This window comes from Panthera tigris, chromosome D1 (genome assembly GCF_018350195.1).
Source record: "Panthera tigris isolate Pti1 chromosome D1, P.tigris_Pti1_mat1.1, whole genome shotgun sequence".
NCBI classification, from domain to species: Eukaryota; Metazoa; Chordata; class Mammalia; order Carnivora; family Felidae; genus Panthera; species Panthera tigris.
Window position 1 is genome coordinate 68,196,622 of NC_056669.1, and position 20,642 is coordinate 68,217,263.

At 41.4% G+C, this 20,642-nt stretch overlaps 1 protein-coding gene across 1 annotated transcript in view; it reads left to right on the forward strand.

Annotated features, from left to right (window-relative positions):
- Positions 1 to 18,741, forward strand: part of MICAL2 (microtubule associated monooxygenase, calponin and LIM domain containing 2) — a 222,154-nt gene extending 203,413 nt beyond the window's left edge. The window contains exons 35-37 of the mRNA XM_042959374.1: positions 11,043 to 11,142; positions 14,453 to 14,526; positions 18,507 to 18,741. Coding sequence (XP_042815308.1) covers positions 11,043 to 11,142; positions 14,453 to 14,526; positions 18,507 to 18,691 — 359 coding nt within the window. The 3' untranslated portion in view covers positions 18,692 to 18,741. The remainder of the gene's footprint in view (positions 1 to 11,042; positions 11,143 to 14,452; positions 14,527 to 18,506) is intronic.
- Positions 18,742 to 20,642: the final 1,901 nt, after the last annotated feature.

Genomic DNA, 20,642 nt, shown 5'->3' on the forward strand with positions numbered 1-20,642 from the left:
ATAAAAGACTAGTACTTTCCATTCTATTTTACTTTTAGTGCTTATTCTGACCCATAAAGTTAATTTTGCAACCCTCAGATTTAAAAAAATCACGGTCATAATGATTTTACCTGGAAAAACATTTGAAACTAGATTACCAAATGGCCGACTCGGCCAGATGCAGAATGCAGTTCCCAAGAAGCACGGAGCAGCAGAACTGTGGACTAGATACTACAAAAGCCCGTTCACTACAACAAGTATACTTTCAAAAACATTGCTAGGCTCTCTCAAGTAAGTGAGGTAAACCTCTCAGGGCCAAGAAGGACAAGGATGAGAAGAAGAAAAGTATGCTGAAACTTCCATGTGCCAGGAAGGGAGGAAGCATCAAAAAGAAATCCAGGGTTGCCTTGAGGATAAATATCAGTGGTTTTAATGGCTAAGCCTTGGGACTAAAGAAAAGTAGGGAAGCTAACCTCAAAGTATCCTGCATTGTGCCAGTTCTTTTAACTCCCTGGAAAACAAGTATAGATGCTCTATGAAAGAAACCATGCTTCAGTTGATGCTCTCAGGCTTCAGACAAATTAAGTTCAACAAATCATTAAATGATAAAAATAAGTAATCGTCCAAAACACAAGGAAGTAAGCCACTAAGAATGGCAAAAACAAGTTTCAATGGCCAAGAACTTCCACTATATTAATTATTACATACAGAATATACTATGTCTATATGTCAAACATTTACAGAAATAGACTACACATAAAAATGAGCAAGCAAAACCAAAAAACACTACCAAAGTGAACAGACAACACCACCTTCAGCCTGACCAACCGTAAGCGCAGTCAAACTTAACATCATAAGCTTCCTGCTGTGATGTACCAAGAAAGACGCATCATCACTTATGCAGCAGAAATGCTCAACTTGAATTTAATAATAATAAAATCCGATGATTGCAGAGTAAGAGACAATCTGCAAAATAACTGGCAAATATCAATGCCATAAAAAAGGGGAGGGGTGGAATCTAGGAACTGTTCTAGATAAAAGGAGACTAAAGGAACATAACAACTAAATATAGTGCTTAATCCTTTAGGTTTAATTTTTGTCAAATAAAAAGTTGAGGGGAAAATGGCTAGGCTTTTTTTTTTAAATAATGAAATGAAGAGCCTGGAAATGAAAAATGCATTCATTGAAATTAAAAACTCGATGAAAGTACTAAATAGCAGTTTGGACACAGCAGTAGAGAGAATTAGTGAATTGGACAATATATCTGAGGAAATGAACCAAAATGCAGCACAGAGAGAAAAAGAGATGGAAAATATAAAGGCATAGTTTGTAGCCATAGAAAATAAAATGAGAAGATCTGGTATATGTTCAATTGGAGTCCTGGAAGGAGAGAACAGAGAAAATTGAAGTTGTGTATCATTTGGAGAGGTAATGGATGAGACATGATAGCAAAGCACTTAGAAAGGGTCTGGGGCCCAACGAGTGGTTTATAAGTGTTAGCTTTCTTTTTTCCCAAATGAGTGAAAGACGTGAATCTACAGAGATTCCAGGATACAGAAATTAGGATAAATTTGAAATATGTCCACCCTTACTTGGCACAATGAGTGAAAATGTAGAACATTGAGGACAGAGATGATGTTAAAGTGGACAAAGAGTAAAGATAAGTCACCTTAAAAGGGAAAAAAATTTTTACTAACAGCCCTGTTCTCAAAAGCAGTAATGGATGTTACAAAACAGGGAAGTAATAGTGTCAAACAGCTGAAAAAAATAACTCTCAAGCTAGAATAGTGTATAGAGAAAAAAAAGGTATTTCAAGAATAAGTGCACAATAAAGACGTATTAATTTTTTCTCGAATAGAGTTAACTATAAACAAATTCCTATAGGGGGGAAAAAGATACACAGAAGGACAATCTATAATATGAAAGAAGAAATGGTGAATAAAAAAAATAATAAACATGAAAGTAAATCATTGTCAATATAAAATAATATGGATTTTTATTTTCATGTATTTATTTTTAAAGTTTATTTATTTTGAGAGAGAGAGCACAAGTAGGGGAGGGAAAGAGAGACAAATAGAGAGAATCCCAAGCAGGCCCTGTATTGTCAGCATGGAGCCTGAAGCAAAGGCTCGAATTCACGAACCGCAAGATCATGACCTGAGTGGAAACTGAGTGGTATGCGTAACCGACTGAGCCACGCAGGCACCCCCACATAATATGGATTTTTAAAACATAGAACTGAAGCACTGGACTAAAATAGAGGTTAAGTTTGGAGTTGAATGATTGGAAGTCAAGAGTTCCAGGGCCCTTATGTTGTTTAAAAGAAGGCTAAGATATTAAGTTTAGGCTGTTATGGTATTAAAAACACCTATTTATGTTTTAAATGTAGTCACCCAAAACAATAGAAGTAAAATGTATAACATCCAAATCTGTGGAGGAAACAAATAATATTAATATTATTAATATTATTTATATTAATTATATATAATTATATATAAATGTCTATTAATATTATTTATAATAAATAATCAGCCAAACAAAAATCCCAACTCAATTCTAAATAAAAATAAAAGAGTATTCTAAAAAGATAAAAAGCACAAAGTAAGACATAGACACAAGTCAAATATGTCAGTAATCATCATGAAAGTTAATGAACAAGACAGTGACATGCTGTTTAGCAAATCTGCATAAAACATTAATACACAAAAAGTTTTAAAGTAAAAGGATGGCAAAATATATGCTAATTAAATGAAGCTGGAGGTAATGCATTGTGTTTAAAATCCTCCATAAAAAAATATTTAAGAAATGAGAAAAAAACTGGAGGTAATTATATTAAAAGCAGGTAAAATAGCCTTTAATACCACAATGATGATTAGGAATAAACAGGGTTACAGCATAATTTTTAAATGATCAACTTACTAAGAAGATATCACAGTTTTAAATGTGTATGTGCTGACTCTAGCAGGCTCAAAATATATAAAACAAAAAATTATAAACTACAGGGAGTAATTTCTGCTACCGTGGCAGGAGATTTTAGTATATCTTTTAATGATTGTCAAGCAGACAAAATATTAGTACAAATGTGAACAATGTAACTAATAACCTTAATTTAAAAGACATTTATAAAACCCTGTACCTCCATATTAGAGAATAGTATATTCTTCTCAAGCTCACATGTGATTTATAAAAATTAACTCTATTAGTTGATAAATCTCAGAGAACCTAAATTATACAGACCTCTTTCTTTTAAAAAAAATTTTTTTTAATGTTTATTTTTGAGAGAGAGATTGCAAGTGGGGAAGAGATAAATGGAAAGGAGACACAGAATCCCAGGCAGGCTTCAGGCTCTGAGCTGTCAGTACAGAGCCCGACGCAGGGCTCTAACTCATGAACCCTGAGATCATGACCTGAGCTGAAGTCGAACTCCCAACCAACTAAGCCACCCAGATGCCCCTATACAGACCACATTCTAAAGTACAATGTACTTAATTTATAAGTCAATAGCCAACAAATATTTTTTTCAAACCATGCATCTAGGAAGTTAAAAGAGAAATTTCTCATGGATCAAAGAAAAAAATCAAATGGACATTTCTAAAAATACGTGGAAATTTAAAATGTACTAAATATGAAAAGGAAAACCAGTAGATCAAAACTCAGAGGTGCAGTGAAAGTGGTGTGGAGAGGTATTGCCCTAAATACTCCTTTTAGAAAAGAAGAAAGGCTGAAAATTAATGAGTTAAGTGTCCAACTTAATTTAAAAAAAGAAAAGGAAGCCTAATAAAGAAGATAATAAGCAGAAGTAAATGAAATAGAGAGTCATAACAACATGGAGAGGATCAAGCAAGCCAAATGTTGGTTCTTTGAAAAGACTAATGAAAAACTAGAAGCAATGATATTAAATTGATTTTTAAAAATAGAATAGAGGTGCCTGGCAGGCTCAGTCCGTTGAGCATCCAACTCTTGGTTTCAGCTCAGGTCATGATCCCAGGGTGGTGACATCAAGCCCCACACTGGGCTCCGTGGTGACAACGCAGAGCCTGCTTGGGCTTCTCCCTCTCCCTCTGCCCCTCCCCCCCCCCTTGCTTGCTCTTGAAAACATAAAATAAAACAGAAGATAGAAATAAATAAATTAAGAATGAGAAGGGCAAACAGAACCACAGATATAGCAGATTCCCCAAAAAATAAAAGAATATAATGAATATTTAATGCAATGCAATTAATTTTAAAATTTGGCAATCTAAGGGTGATTTAATCACCACATTAAGAAATGAAAGAGGGAAACCATATGGTCTTTTCAGTATAAGAAGAAAATATCATTTGACAAAACTCAACACTTGGGACAAAAACTTTCAACAAAAAAGGATTAGAACAGGATAGAATGTTCTTAGTTTGAAGAATATCTTCCAAGATGCTGCAGCAAATATCACTGTCGGATGGTAAAATATTAGTAGCATTTCTTTAAAAATCAGAAATAACAGAAGAAGGCCTACCATTACCTCTTATATTCAACATTGTACAGGGAACCCTAGCCAGTGCAGTAAGACAAGGAAAAAATGGCATAAGGTTTGGAAAGGAAGAAACAAATTTGTGTTGTTTCTCGATGATAGAATCATCCATGTGAAAAGCATCCCAAATTGCACAAATAAATTATTAAAAATAAGAAGAGCCTATATGACAGTGATTGGGTATAAGCTTAAAATAGAAAAAGCAATTGCATTCCTAGATCTCAGCATAAAGCAATTAAAAAATGAAAGAAAAAAGATGCCCTTACATTAGCATAAAAACATATGGCACCTAGGAGTAAATCAAACAAAAAATGTATACAACCTTTATGGAGCCAATTTTAATCCTTCACTGAAAACGACCAAGAGACTCAAACATAATTTCACATATACAAAAACCTGATTTAAGCCTACAGTAGCATGCAGATATATAGAAATAAGTGATTCTCAGACAAGTAATTTTCAACAGAGGAAAAAAATTGAGCCTTACATCATCCAAACAAACCAATTTCATAAAGATTAAAGTTTTTAAAATTAATTTTAGTTAATTTTTTAATGTTTATTTTAGAGAGAGAGAGAGAGAGACAGAGACAGAGCAAGTGGGGGAGGGGCAGAGAGAGAGGGAGACACAGAATCTGAAGCAGGCTCCAGGCTCTGAGCTGTCAGCACAGAGCCTGACACAGGGCTCGAACCCACAAACTGTGAGATAGTGACCTGAGCCGACTGAGCCACCCAGGTGCCCCCAAAGATTTTAATATGAAAAATGAAACTTGAAAAGTTAAGAAGAATCTTTTTGACCTCAAGCTGGTAGTCTGTAGACACTATAAGGGAAAAGATAAGCCACTAATTCAGAAAATACATTTGCAACAAATATAACCAAAAAAGAATCAGTATTCCAGAATATGTGAAGAACCCTTAAAAATCAATAAGAAATAGGAAAGCAAATGTTTGCCTTTATAAAAATAGGCAAATAATAAAAACATATCATGCTCATTAGTAATCAGGAAAATGCAAATACAATGAGAAACTCTTTCAAACTATTAAATTACCAAAATTTATAAAACTTGATAATACTAAGTATGTGGCAAGGTTAAGAAACAAGGGGTACTTTTATTCAATGTTAGTGGGAGTGTAAACAGTCATAGCTCTTTGGAAAATGCTTTGGCTTTCTGTTTTCTGTGAAACTGACCATTTGCATACCATACTAAGGAATTTTATTCGTCAGTGTGTATTCCAGAGCAAAACATGGAGAGGGACTTAGACAGCAATCAACAGGAAAATGGGTCAATTACGGTATGTTCAAAGATCCCCCAAAGTGATTTTGACTCTTGAGGAAAGGCAGATTCTAAAAAAAAAAATTGTTGTAAATTATTCCATTGAAAGAAAGGAAATTGAATGGAATGATTCCATTCAACTCATGTTTATTGAGTATTGTGCCAATAGAAGTCAGTGTGGCTGCACAGGTTACTCTCTCATGGACCACATTTTAGAAGGTCACATAAGAGAGATTAAAAAGGGCGCATGTAATGTAGGATTAAAGTGGGTATCATGCAGCAAAGAGGCTCACTCTGAAAAAAAAAAAAAGGATACTCTAAAGACAGCAAAATAGTGCCTTTAAAGCTGTTTCTTTTGGATTGAGAACAAGGAAAGGAGAGACCCAGGCAGATGGTGTAATGTTACAGGATGAAAAAAGACAACTCTTTTCCAACTCTCAGCATTTATGTTTTCTTTATCAAGGAAAATAGTCCTCCATCTAGAAATGTTAAACACATCTAGAAGAGGGAGTTGAATCTGAAAGAGAAATCTAGGTGAGAAAAATGAGAGAGCAATGAATTTAGCTTTCTTTCACGGAGAACGATGGCACGTATACTAGTCTTGTTGGGTGTGGCGTTCCTCAACCAGAATTTGTTGAATGAACCAAATTAACCAGTTATTTCAACATGGCTAGATATAACCTCAGTCTTTGAAAACTCATGGCGAATTCCAGAACCAAAGACTAAAGGCCAGTCTATTTTCTGTGTTTCACTTCACACGGGAAAGAAAGAGGAATTCTGATCCTTGTCAAGATTCTAGGAAGGATTATTAAAGAAACTGTGAATATTTAGAAAGAAACTTAGTGATTATGAGAAGCCACTGGTGTTTACTGAGAAGCTGTGAACAACAAATGTCATTTCCTTTTCTGGGTGGAGCTGTGAGGTTTGTAGTGCCAGTGGACATGGCAGACGTTGTGAAGCTTGATTTCAGGAAATTATTTTACCGAGGCTTCCTGTAACAGCCTCATGGACAAAATATAGAAATGTGTGCTGGGTAATAGAGTGCATTTAGAGTCTGTAGAACAGCCTCACCCAAAGCCTGAGCAGGGTCCCTAATGATGGGCCAGATGGCTCTGTTCTTGGTCCAGTCCCATCTGACATTTTGGTTTTCAATATTGCATAAAGGTCCAGGATGCCCATTTATCAATACTGCAGAAACCCCAAAGCTAGAACTGTGTCGCTGGAGGAAATATTCGAAAGATTTCCCCATGATGGAACAAAATAAACAAGATGATAGTTAACAAGATACATATACAGTCTTGCATTAGGTTAAGGAAAGGCTGAGTTGCACAAACAGAGCATGAAGTCGTCAGACTTCACCAACACTCGTGTGGAAAGGCCACGCTCGTTTGCAAGGTAGGAAGAGCCCGGTGAAGACACAGCTGCCAAAAGACCTCAGCAACCCCAGGGCTCAGACAAAGGTGCAAGAAGATCTCTCCCCTCTGAACTGTTGGTATTTTGTTTGATTCTGGACTGTCTTCAGGTTGCATCCTGGAACACCAGAGGGCAAGTGGAGGTGGGCAGCCCTCTTGTGACACAATGACAAATGACCTAGGGGTGTTGACTCTGACAAAAGAACACTCTGAATGCCTTCTGAGTGTTAAGTGTTCTCTGTTTTCCCATGGAGGCAAAACTGGACTTGGCAGCTGGCGGCCAGCCCATCAAAGGCCAATGGAAAGAAGTTTTCTATACTTGGAGTACAGAGCCCCGCAGGGATTTCCACCATCACATGGAGAGTTATCACAGAGGCTGGAGAGGGAAGGAGGTAGAGGGAATCCCCGGAACAGATTACCCGTGAAGGTTCTTTCATCGCTTATGTCATATGATTTGAATAATGACCATTACCATTTATTGAACTTAAACTGCGTACCAGGGCTGGGTTAAGGTCTATTGTGTACACAGTCAATCCCACTGTATTTTCATAACAGATGAGGAGACTGAGGCTCAGGGAGGCTACAGTATGTGTTCTTAGCCCACATGGTAGGAGGTGCAAGAGTGGAAGTTTGATCCCAAGTGTAAAGTAACTTTTATGCTATAGATGATCTCTGGTCTATATACCTTATTCTTTCATTCCTGTCTGTGTGACCATAGCAAGGAGCACATTATCTTCTATTTGGCTGTGCGGTGTTGGCCTTCCCCACTGAACTGCAAGGTCCCAGTTGCCTGTCATCCAAGAAACCTAAGGAAGAATAACGTTTGGCTATTTCTCTCCCCGCCCCCCTTTTAATCCTTCCTGATTAAAACTTCACTTAGATCATCCTACTCAACCACTTTTAGTGTCCTTTTGTGTTCTACAGCATAAAGTACAAGAGTCTTAGCATGACGTTCAGGGACCTCTAGGACAAGATCCTCATACACTCCCAGACCTCACCCTCCGCCCCACCATGCCCCTTTAGGCCTGCCTGATCTCTGTCTCTACCACTTTCTGTTCCATCCCCTTGTCTTTGCTGACATTGTGTCTTCTTGGAAATGTCCTCTCCCATCCTCATTAGTTCCTCTCCAAGTGTTATCCATTCTTCAACACCCCGGTTCAAGCACCACACTTCTTGGAAAGCCAACCTCACATCCTGACCGGGAAAACCCTCCCCTCTCTATATTCCCAGAGTGCTTTTATGCTGCTTAGTTGTGGTTAAGAGTTTTCTAATGTTCTATTTTATTCTGGCTCTTTAAATCCATCTGCTCCAGAAGATTCTCTAGAAAAAATAATAAAGAGAGATGGCAGGCCTTATGCTTTACTATCTCCAAATTTCTCATCACATGTAGCATTGTCTGTCACTGTATCCCCATTACCCAAAGCACTACCCAATACCTATTCAATAAGTAGGTGTTATTGGATGAGCAAATGAATTTATGCATGAAGGGACAAATGGATGCATTCATCAGAAGTCTAGATCTGCCTTGTGGTACCAATTTCCCCTAAATTGTGTAATTTGGTGCATCACACATGAATCTCTCCGGACCCAAATGTCCATATCAACAAAAAGGTGGTTAAGAAGACAGGGAGGAAAGGGAACTCATTTTTATGAATGACTTGTTACAAGCAGGGCAACGTGTCAGGCGTGTTACTTGCCCTACAAGCCTATGAGAAGGAGGGAAGGAGTGAGGGGGAGTGGGGAGTGATACAAAGAAGTGAAAAGCTCAGGACAAAGCTCACTAGGGTTCAAGCCCTGGTCCTGCCACGTAATAACTGTGAGCTTGGGAAAATTGAGCTTTTAGACCTCTGTTTTCTCCAGCTATCAAGTGGTGATTATAAAAGAATCTACTGGTGAGTTTCTTATGAGGTTTAAATGAGATGTCCCATATATTGAGGTTCCTGGGTGGCTCAGTCAGTTGGGTACCTGGCTTCAGCTCAGGTTGTGATCTCGCAGTTTGTGGGTTTGAGCCCCACGTTGGGCGCCGTGCTGACAGCTCAGAGCCTGAAGCCTGCTTTGGATTCTGTGTCTCCTCTCTCTCTCTCTCTCTCTGCCCCTCCTCCGCTTCCTTTCTGTCTCTCTCTCAAAAATAAATTAAAAAACATTAAAAAAATAAAAAAATAAATGAGATGTCCCATATAATGCACAGAGCCCACTGACTGGCATGTAATCATCAGTCATAATATGGCATAATAAATAGTAGCTTCTCACTACTCTATTATTTGTGTGTCTTTTTAAAATATTTTTTTTAATGTTTATTCTTGAGAGAGAGAGGGAGAGAGAGAGAGAGAGACAGTGGAAGAGGGGCAGAGAGAGAGAGAGAGACACAGAATCCGAAGCAGGCTCCAGGCTCTGAGCAGTCAGCACAGAGCCTGACACAGGGCTCGAGCCCACAAATCGGGAGATCATGACTTGAGCCAAAGTTGGACGCTGAACCGATTGAGCCACCCAGGCGCCCCTCCTTGTGTGTCTTATTGTTCATTTTAACCAATTAAGAAGCAAAGGCTCAAGGTCACACATATGTTTTGTCTGCACTATTTTCCCCTCTGCCTATGGGATACTCCAGTATAAATCCTTCTAGAATGGCCATGAGCCACAATACAGCCTGTGTTCTCATTTCAGGGTGAAATACTAAAAAACCATCTCCATGTTCCTGCTTCTCAAATATGCTTAGATTTTTAGCATTTTATTATGTAAACATTTGACATCTAACATTGTGCATCCAAAAGCAGCATCAGTTTTTCTCATGGTAATTCTTATGTTTAATAAAGGTCATAATCTAGGGGTGCCTGGGTGGCTCAGTTGGTTAAGCGACCGACTTTGGCTCAGGTCATGATCTCGCGGTTCGTGGGTTCGAGCCCCACATCAGGCTCTGTGCTGACAGCTCAGAGCCTGGATCTTGCTTCAGATTCTGTTTCTCCTTCCTCTCTGCCCCTCCCCTACTCATTCTCTCTCCCTCCCTCCCCCTCTCTCTCTCTCCCTCTCTCTCTCTCTCTCTCTCTCTCTCAAATCGACATTAAAAAAAATAAAATAAAGGTCATAACCTAAGTTATAAGAAGATATGAATAGAACTTTCCCAGTGAGACTCAAAACTAGTAACTTTTTTCCCCATCATTTGGCTTTTCTTTGTGTAAAAAATTAAGATGCCAGTCACCACTCCTCTATAATTAAATGTGGTGTGAGCTTCTCTGCCCCATGAAGGGAGCCACACCTCACCTGAGCACCCAGTAATCATTGGATTTGGGGAAGGAGAAGGAGGAAGAGATAGTAACCAGCAGAGTTACTAGGGTTTTCTTTGGTGGAGATTTTGATGCATCAACATACAGAAGTTTGGGGCCCCTGAGTGGCTTAGTAGGTTAAGCGTCCAACTTCAGCTCAGGTCATGATCTCACGGTCTGTGAGTTCGAGCCCTGCGTCAGGCCCTGTGCTGACAGCTCAGAGCCTGGAGCCTGCTTCAGATTCTGGGTCCTCTCTCTCTTTGCCCCTCCCCTGCTCAAAAAGAAATAAATATTAAAACAATTTTTGTTAAAACATACAGAAGTTTTACCAGTAGACAGGAGAAGTTTCATTTATGGCAGGACATTATCGAGATTATATGAACCTTGGAGCTGAAGTATTCATGCCCTAAATGTCCAAGAGGACGGCCCCCAGAGCATGCACAGGTGGGTTTTATTTTTCACGCCTGCAACCTGAGGCATCAACAGGCCATCAGGGGGGCTGCTGCCTGTTGAGACTTTTTCTGCTACAAACATGGCCCACCAAAGTAGCTTCTAAGCAGGTTGATCATGGGGAGAAAAATGCCAATCTAACCCATTTGCCGCTGATTTCTTAAGCAGATTCAGGCACACAAGATGAAGCACAGCTTTTGCAGGAATGGTTTAAGCTGGTTCTGGAGAAGAATAAATTAATGCGATATGAGTCGGAGCTACTGATCATGTAAGTAAGGCAACACAGATAACAGCGAGTCCTAAAAGCAAAGGAGGTGGGAGTGGGGTGGCTCACCCTCCCAGGTTGAAGTCCCAGGAATTTTTCTCCTTGTGCATACAGAATCGTGATTGAGGCAAATTGATATTTGGTGCCTTGCATATCATGCTGGCATTAGTGCAGAGAATCTTCAGTTGTCTGTTCCCTCTGTGGAGTCCTATGGCTAAAACAGACCTCAAGTGATGGGTCTGGAGCTAGAGGGCATTTGGATAAGGTATTTTCAATCCATCCTTGTCCCCGAGACCAGTGGGGGAGGGGGGCCACCTGCAGTCACACACCTGCAATAGGGAAGCTTATGTCTGGGAAGAGGCTGGGGAGATCTGCCTGGCCACTTCCTTGTGGCTTTAACATACAAGGACTGAGACCTCCCTGGCTGTCCTCTCTGAATAAGAGAGCAGCCTGGTGGGAGAACCAGAAAGTAGAGGTGGATGTCATCGTACTCTGAAAGAGTTGAAGGTCACTCAGCGTGTGGACATATCTTTTGGGGGTAACCATTCAACCCACTGCACTAACCAGACCCCAGAATTAGACATACTCATCTATGTAGTTACAGAAAGTAATGGACCCACTTGCTTCTTGGGGGCAAGACTTTTACCCTAGACCAATGTATCTCAACTGGGGGCAATTTTGCCCCCCCCCCCCCGAGGATATTCAACAATGTCTGGAGGCATTTTTGGTTGCCATACCTAGGAGGTGCTACCTGTGTCTAGTGAGTAGAGGCCAAGAGTGGTACTTAACATCCCACAATGCACAGGATGCCCTGTCTCCCCCCACCAACTATTGAAGTAAAATGCCCATAGCATCAAGATTGGGAAATCTTGCCATAGACCTATGGCAAGGCTCAGAGTAATCAAGAACACAGGTCTGCTGCAGGCAGGCTAGTCCCAGGAGAAAAAGGGTGTGAGCTAAGTTCACCTAGTCTCTTCCCAGATTTACCTCTCCCAGGTTGAGAGTGAGTAGGAGTGGAGACTGGGGAAGGAGACTAAGAGTTCTACTCATTGAGCTTCAGGGACATGCAAGGAAAGTCCGGGAAGAAAGCATCCTCCTTAGTAACTATTTTTTTCTGTCACTATTTTTTAAGTTGATACACATGCTGAGACTCAGAGCAACACTTATCCATGCCCGCCTGACTGCAAAGCCTTTTTTCCCCAATCATACCGTCTGCCTGTAGACCAGATCTGAAGTACAAAGTTCATTCAACAAAAATGTATCCAACACATTCTGTGTGCCAGGAACTGCTGGGTAATATGGAAATAAAAATGAGTGACACCACAGTCCCTATTTTCGAGGATCTCATGATTTTAGGGGAGAAAGACGTGCTAACACATAGCATGCTAGCAATAAGAAAACATGGCAAAAGCTCCATGGAAGTTTGTAGAAGGAGCATTCGGTGCATGGGCTCTACCTGTGAGAGTCTGAAAGTCAATGACGGCTGCTGTTACTGCTTAGTGACCAGCTTCCCTAGTTAGTCTGCTGCCAGGGGGAACCTTCGGCTCCAAAAGAGGCCAGAGGGAAGCTCAGGCAGGTGAGCTAGACAAAAGCAGGAATGGTTTAAGCTGCTAAAGGATAGGTTTTAGTTTAGAGAAAAGACCTGGTTGAACAGAGAGAACCATCTTGGGTAACTGACTTGGGTGCTTTGGGAAAGCAGATACCAAGACAAGATTGGAAGTCCAAGAAATGTACTGGGATAAAGGGAAATAGGAGGGGGAGTAAGAGGCAAGTCTACAGACCCTCTTTGGTCCTGATACCTGTGAAAGGAGAAGGTGAGGAAAGGGAATTGAACAGAGGAACCTGAGATGGCCCTGTAGCCCTGAGAACATCTTAGCCAGGCCACAGGGAGAACCAGAGCTGAGATGCCATCAGAGGAGTCCAACTCCAGTACCACCGCTGTGCTCTGACATTGGCTGGGAGCTGCCTGGGGACAGTGTGGCCACAACATGACACTGAGTGGATTCTGCCTCAGCAGTCAGCTTGCTGTATTCTGCCCAGAAAGTTCTCTCTTAAAGGAAGGCTTGAGTGGTACACTTCCATTGGCTATCAGAGCGGGCCAAGAGAAGTTCAGGGTCAATAACAAAAGGCAGAATATTGAACATGGCAGGGACCTTGACCCAAGTAGTAGTAAAAATAAAGGCAGCAACGACAGGGCATAGCAAAGTGTAGCAGATACCCATGCACGCCGTGGGTAGGGTGCAAGTGAAGGCCCCATGATGTCAAACCCAGGGGCCTATTCTCAGCCCTCACCCTCTTCAATGTCTCTGTAGCAATGAATCCCCTCGACCTCTCTCTTCTCTCTCAAAACTTTCTCCTCCTGGTTTCTGTGATGCTGAATTTCTTGTTTTAATTGCTTCTCAAAGTTTTGATTGCTTCCTCCCTGGTGACATCTCTTTTGTTTGACTTCCAAATGTGGGCATTTCCAACCTCGTTGTCTTCAAATTTTTCTTTCTCTGTAGTCTTCCTCTGAGGGATCACATGACTTCACCCACCCTCTCTGATCCCTGTGACCTCTGTTTGTGGTCCTCATTCTCCTGAGAACTCCAGAGTTGGGTTCCCAAAGCTCTGGGGAACCTCCACATTACACATGGCCTAGCATGTGGGTGCCTTGCATACACGAGGGATACACATGGAATAGCCCCAGGCGTTGAAAGGTTGAGAAGTTCCAAACTGACCTTTACCAAGAACTAACTTCTCTTCTTGACTTTGCTGCTCCTATTGGTGGAAACACAGAGACCCCAAGCGTCCCTGATCCCTCTTTCCACATCTCCTACAACCAGATGGACAGCGTCTGAATTTTATTGCCTCCACATGGACACAATGGCTCTCTCCTGCCTCCTCTTCCTTGTTTTGCTCTTTATCACAATCAGGGATTTGGGAGTTGTTAGAGGTGATACTTGAAGTCCCTTTGCCCCTAAAAGAGAAAAGATTTTCAGATTGTCATTGCTTCTCTCCTGGATTATACTAGTCGTTTCTTGATGATGCATCCCCAAAGGGCGGCCTGAGTGGCCTTCCAAACACCCACTGAGATCACATCACAACCTTCAGCGGCTCCATGGTCTTTCCAGTTCAGCATATCCCAGCAGTCCTTCTGGGCTCCTTCAGTGACCCAGCAGTAGCAGAACTTTCCGTTTAGAGATATTCCAAGACCTCAGTTTTAATGAGAAAAAAAAAAAAAAAAAAAAAAGAAGACAGTAGCTGTAGTCAGTGAGCTTCTGTTTCTAGGCAGATCGTCAGTTTTTACAAGGTCTGAACATTTTCTCATCTCCAGGGCCCAAGAATTAGAACTGGAAGATCATCAAAGCAGACTGGAACAGACATTAAGAGAAAAAATGCTCAAGGAGGGTGAGTACGATGACATGTTTGGGGGCCCTTGTTAAAGACATTTTTCCCCCGAGAGGCACTTGCACAGAGCACCCTGCAAATCCCAGAGTGGGACGCTCTTCCTGTCTTGTGCAAGCAGCCTGGAGGCAGAACGGGAGGCTGGACGGGTGGAAACTCACCACCCGCCCAGCAAGTCGATTCTGGCTTTGTTCACCTGGGCTATGAGGGCAGCAGTTTACTCCATCCCATGAGCTAACAGAGCAAAATCACTCATTGGCTTTCCCATTTATTCAGTTAAGAAGTATTTGCTGAGAGTCTAGGGGGCCCTGGCAATAGAAGAAGAGCACCCCTGCCTTGTGGTCTCACCGGGGAGGCCAACATGCAAACTGGTGTTTGTAGTACAATGAGATGAAGGCCAGGACAGAGATGCTTTGGGAACACCAAGGAAGGCGGGCCTAGTTCTGCCAGGCACCATAGATGTACAGGAAACACCCTTCCCAGCACAGGCCGGACCAGGTCAACACAAATGAGAAAATAATTTCCACCATAAAGGAGGGAAAGCTGACATAAATTCAATTCACATGCTATACTGATTTATGCATTCATTGGTTCCAGCCCAGTAAGACACCATTTTGTGTTCATGGGACCAGATCCACGCATGGCTTTCCTATACTTAGGCCTAGGTCTAAAAGGACAAGTTCAACAATTTCTTTACACCTCATGGACCAAACATACTTAACTATGGGGTTGCCTGGTACAGGGCAAGCACCTGACATATTAGACGTCATCTTTATGATTGTTTTTACTTAGGCATTTTATCCCCATTTTACAGTTTAGAAAACTGAGTCTCGGAACTTAAAAAGTATGTTCGAGGTAAGTAGTGAGAGGACTAAGGTTCAGGCACAGACTACCAAAGAGGGTCTCCTATTCCTTCCCATGTAGTAATGACTTGTGGACTTTCTTTATAGCAACAAAAAATTCTATTTCTAGCAAAATCTTTCTAGGGCTGCACTGTATAGAACAGATAAAAGTCATTTTTATTTGTCAGAGGGCTCGCATGAGTCCGTTGATGACAAGCCAACATTGAGGGAGGAATGTTTTATTTTTCTGTGTTGATTATCAAATAAGGAGCAACGACATGGAATATACCCAGATTAACAGATCATAGAAGGAGTAGGAGTAAGATGGGTGAGAAGTCAGGGTGCTCTGGGTTTTCTTCCTCCCTCAAACACAGCTATGTTGAGGTCAGATGATTTGGAACAACCAGGAAATTGATCTATGGAGTGTCAGAAGGATCTCCATGATTGGAGGGAGACAGCGTGCCAGGTACAAGGTGCATGGACATGAACTTGGGGAGAGAGAAACAGCAGTGCCACAGAAGAGAGGGAACCCTTTCCATGGAGAGACAAAGGGAAAGAAAGACAGAGGGGTTGAGAGAGTGCGGCATCAGGTTTGCACAGGAAGAAAACCGCTCTGGACCAGGGACTGGAGAACAAGAAGTACTAAGTATAGCAGGGTTTTGGTTTTTTTTTTTTTAATTTTATTTAAATCCAAGTTAGTTAACATATAGTGTAAAAATAGTTCAGGAGTAGAATGTGGTGATTCGTCACTTACATATAATACCCAGTGCTCATCCCAGCAAGTGCCCTCCTTAGTGCCCATCACCCATCTAGCCCAACAACGTGGATGGAACTGGAGTGTATTATTTATGCTAAGCAAAATAGGTCAGTCAGAGAAAGACAGAAATCATATGATTTCACTAATAGGTGGAATTTAAGAAACGCAACAGATGAACATAGGGGAAGGGAAGGCAAAATAAGATAAAAACAGATAAAAACCATAAGAGACTCTTAAATACAGAGAACAAACTGAGAGTTGCTGGAGGGGAGGTCGGGGGGATGGGCTAAATGGGTGATGGGCATTAAGGAGGGCACCTGTTGGGATGAGCACTGGGTATTATATGTAAGTGACGAATCACTATATTCTACTTCTGAAACCAATACTACACTAACCTGGATTTAAATAAGTTCATTAAAAAATAAATTAATTAAAAAGAAAAAACCATAGAGCATAATATCTGATTTATACATCAAATAAAAATTTCAGTTTGCTCTGTTTCTGGATGGTAAAATAAAAACCACCAACAGTCCCCATTAGCCACCTTTGAACCTTTTTTTTTTTTTTTAAGTTTTACTAAGGAGTGAGGATCATACATTTCTTCATTCCCCTTAGCCGATCTTCCATAAAAGCTCTAGCCCACTAGTTAGCAAGAGAGGGAAAAAAAAAAGAAAAAAGAACTTTATTTATCCCTCTCTAGTAGACTCGGTCTGATGCAATAAGTTTAACAATCCCTGTAGAAATGCTTAGTCTCTTTGGGATGAAAATGTTCAGCCTTGGAGATGGCCAGCTTTTCCTTCTGCTTTCCTCCCTAAGGACGGGTAGTAGGGAGAGGCAGGTTTTGTGACTTCGAAGCAGTAGGTATCTGGGTTGGTTGCTCTCATTCACTGAGTCCCCACCCAGCTGTGTCCCATCATCCGGCTGCCACTCTCTCTGCTGGCATTTGCAAGCTGAGGTGTATGGCTGGCATCGTCCATAGCCTGGCCACTCCTCAGCATGCCTGGAGCCTGGTGGCAGTCCCTGGCTTTCTCAGGCACACCTCAGCACATCCTCCATTCAGCTTGTCCAGACAGACTCCACCGTGGGACCACGTCACTCCTCATCGCGGGGGAGCCCTCTGGGAGGCTCACTGGCCAGCTACCTTTGGTAGCTCTAGGGCTGGCGGGCACTCTTAAGCCCCACGGCTGCCACACACAGCAGATTGAGATCTGGGGAGCCACACTCAGACCCTTCTCTGCCCAGCCACCATATACTGCCCTATGTTTATGCAGAAGGCACCCTTCCAGCTGGCTTCTTCCCAGAATTCCAAACAAGGGGCTGGGTAAGAATCCTTGAGCCCCTGGTGTTCCCATTAAATGGTATGATGTTTCCTGGCCCAGAACAGAGAGGCTAGAGCTAACCCTCTGCTTCTAATCGTCTCTTGCCCATAAAACACGAAGTACCGAGGGAATGGTGTTTCTCTATTTCCCTTTTGTCATATATGCCTTCTTCCTGACCCCATCCTCTGAACTAAGACTCATGTGAGAAACAGTGGCCCTTCTTTGCTCCAGGATCAGGCTCACCACCTAGTCCCTGGCATGTTAAAGAGAACGGGCTCAGGTATTTATAAAGTCGTCTCCCAAGGCAACAATCTGGTTGACAAGACTTAAATCTGCCTTAAAATCTATTTTGATTGTCAGAAAATCATTACTACCTGTTTCTTATCCCTTCCCTTCCTTTTGTAGCAATCTTATGTCCCCCGGGGCAATGGGATGTGTCAGGCCAATTAGGAAGGAGTTCTTGTACTCTTAAGACAAAAGAGAAAACACGTTCACAGTCTGGAGACACCATCCCATTGGCCAACCAGAGCCTTATTTTGCTTCTGCCTGGTCTCTCCTCAAAGGGCTGCAATTTGTCATTAACTACAAAAAAAAAAAAGAAAAAGAAAAAGAAAAAAAGGATCCTCATCTTTGAAGTCCTAGCCCCTGATGCAGATGGTTTGTTTAGAAACTTTTCTCATAGATTCCTTTGTTGTAGTTCAGACATGTTTAGGGAAAACAGCCTTCTTGTTGTTCCGTTGGTTTCTTTTTTTTCTTGCAGGGGAGGGGAGGCTGAAGAACTCTGTGGGGCCTGGCTGATATTCTTTTCCTTACAAAGGGATTTCCCCCTGTTTGCTTTGTATATACTCTCAAGATGAAAACTGAGCTGACTGCAGCACAAAGCACCCTCCTTGCTAATCTGTGGCTGCGAGAGAGTTCCCTGGTGTTAAATTCATTTCCTTGTTTTCTCCATGGAAATTAGAAGGCAGAACAAGTCCGAAACAATCAAGAATGCCCGTGCCAAGATCTCTCCCTCGGCCTGAATGTTACCTGAGGCCCAATGCTTGCCGTTTTTTTGTTTTTTAGAGAGCCAGAAAGATGAGAGCGATCTGAACGAGGAGCAAGAAATACTCAGCGAGATGATGCAAGTAATTGAACAAAGGGACAGACTCGTGGACTCCTTAGAGGAACAGCGCATAAAAGAAAAGGCTGAAGACCAGCACTTTGAAAGCTTCATATTCTCCAGGGGCTGTCAGCTGAGTAGGACGTGAGCAGCCCAAGGCGCTGGCCCTGGATGCTGGCTGAGGATCAGGCCGGGCACACCTCACTCACTCACGGTTCCTTTGGCAGGATTTGCCATACGTGGAACTTAAGTGATGCCCTATTGCAATTTCTTCTTAAAATTCTCCCATATGGAGTACAGCTGCCCAAGACCCTTCCAGAGATTATAATGACGAATATACAAAGATGGTTAGGGAATTGGCAGTCACTTTGGCATGTCTCACATTGGAAGTGACCTTGGCAGATGACCAGCATTGTTTTCCCTGGAAAGTGACACAGGGATCGACTTTCCTGCTGTTTTTATCATTTATCTCCCCAATTCATTGAGTTACACATCTTAAGATTTTTACAAAGCTGCCTTTTCATTAATATATCCATATTTGCCCTTTTTTTTTTTTTCATGGATGACCAGTTTCCAAATGTCAGAAAGAAGCAGCCACAGTTTAAAGATTAGGTTAATATTTAAAAATTGTGTTTCCAGAGAAAGAGGAGAAACCTTGAGATTACGGATTACATAAAGCAAATAACTCATATAGCAGGTGTTAATTCAATCCAGGGTGAATTTAATTTACCAGTTGTATTTATAAGCCTTAATATAATATACATAAGAAATGAGAGTTTAATACAACATTTGAGCCTTAATTTCATTTTAAAAAAAGAGAGAGAGAAGGAAATCAAACTTTAACTTCATACTGGCAAGACTATCAGTGTTCACCAAATACTGCAGGCTTAGAAAAGCTTTTGTTCTCAGAGTCCTCTCCTTACTGGCCCTGGAACACAGTGAAAAGTGTTTCTCGAAAATGAATCATTTTCCAGTGCATTTTTATAACCGTTGGTAATGGCACTGAAAACACACACACTCGTGATCCAAGGTGAAGAAGGCTTCCCGGTGACAGCCTTCTCAGGTCCAAAGAGAAGTGTCTCCAGCGCTCTCTCCAGGGACTCCCTGGGAACTCCACAGGACAAGGACAAAACCACTTCTGACTTCACCCTAGAGCTGAGTGCAGCGACCCCATTTACCAAAGGCAGTGATCAAATCCCAAACTGGGTCATGGATTTTTTTTTTTTTTTTTAAGTGACATTTTCAATGTGAAAAGAAAGCCAGGAGATGGAATTTGTGCACTGACAGGAGATTCCTGGGTCGTTTTGATGGTTCATATGGGAACCAAAGAAAAGATTTTAAATAGTGATCTGTTGTCATAAAGTATTTGATTGTTTACAGTCAATGGGATTCTTTGAAGAGTCAGCCTGTTGCTGACAAGAGACAGACTGAGGAACTCTTTGTTATATGTTTGGCCTCTCTCATTTCTGCAAGTGTGTAAATGTGTCATTGAACAATAGGTGCTTTGCAACAGTTGGCTCTTGAGACCTAACTCTCCTCAGTTCATGTTGACCATGAACCACTGCTGTGTGAGATGCTGTCTATGTGCACCAATCTGGCCAGCTGATAAGCCAGAAATCAGAAATGTAACTGGATTTCTCAAGCGCGCCAATGTTTTGGGTGGTATTAAAATGCAACCTTTCCATGGCAGACCAAATTCCGAAGGTTGTAATTCTTTTTTCCTTCCTTCTTCTTCCTTTCCCCTTTTTAAAAAAAAGAGTCAAATCTTCTAGTGCCTGAATTCTATTGGGGAATATGTGCAGGCATCTATCTAGCTGTCAAAACTATGCCATTTATGGCTATTTACCTCTTCTTATTTATTTATATATTTGGTGGAAATTGCTAATACAGTTTCCTCACAATTCTGATTTTCCTGTATTATAACTTGGAGAAGGTCTATTGGCACTAGGGTGTATCGGTATATAAGCTATTTAACATATAAGTAACCCAGATGTTTGGGGCAGTGAGCTAGTTGTATAGTATTAAAGATTTATGGAGATAGTTAAAATAATATTTTCGGCCTTCAGGCATTTAAAATAAGACTCTGGATACTCAGGAAT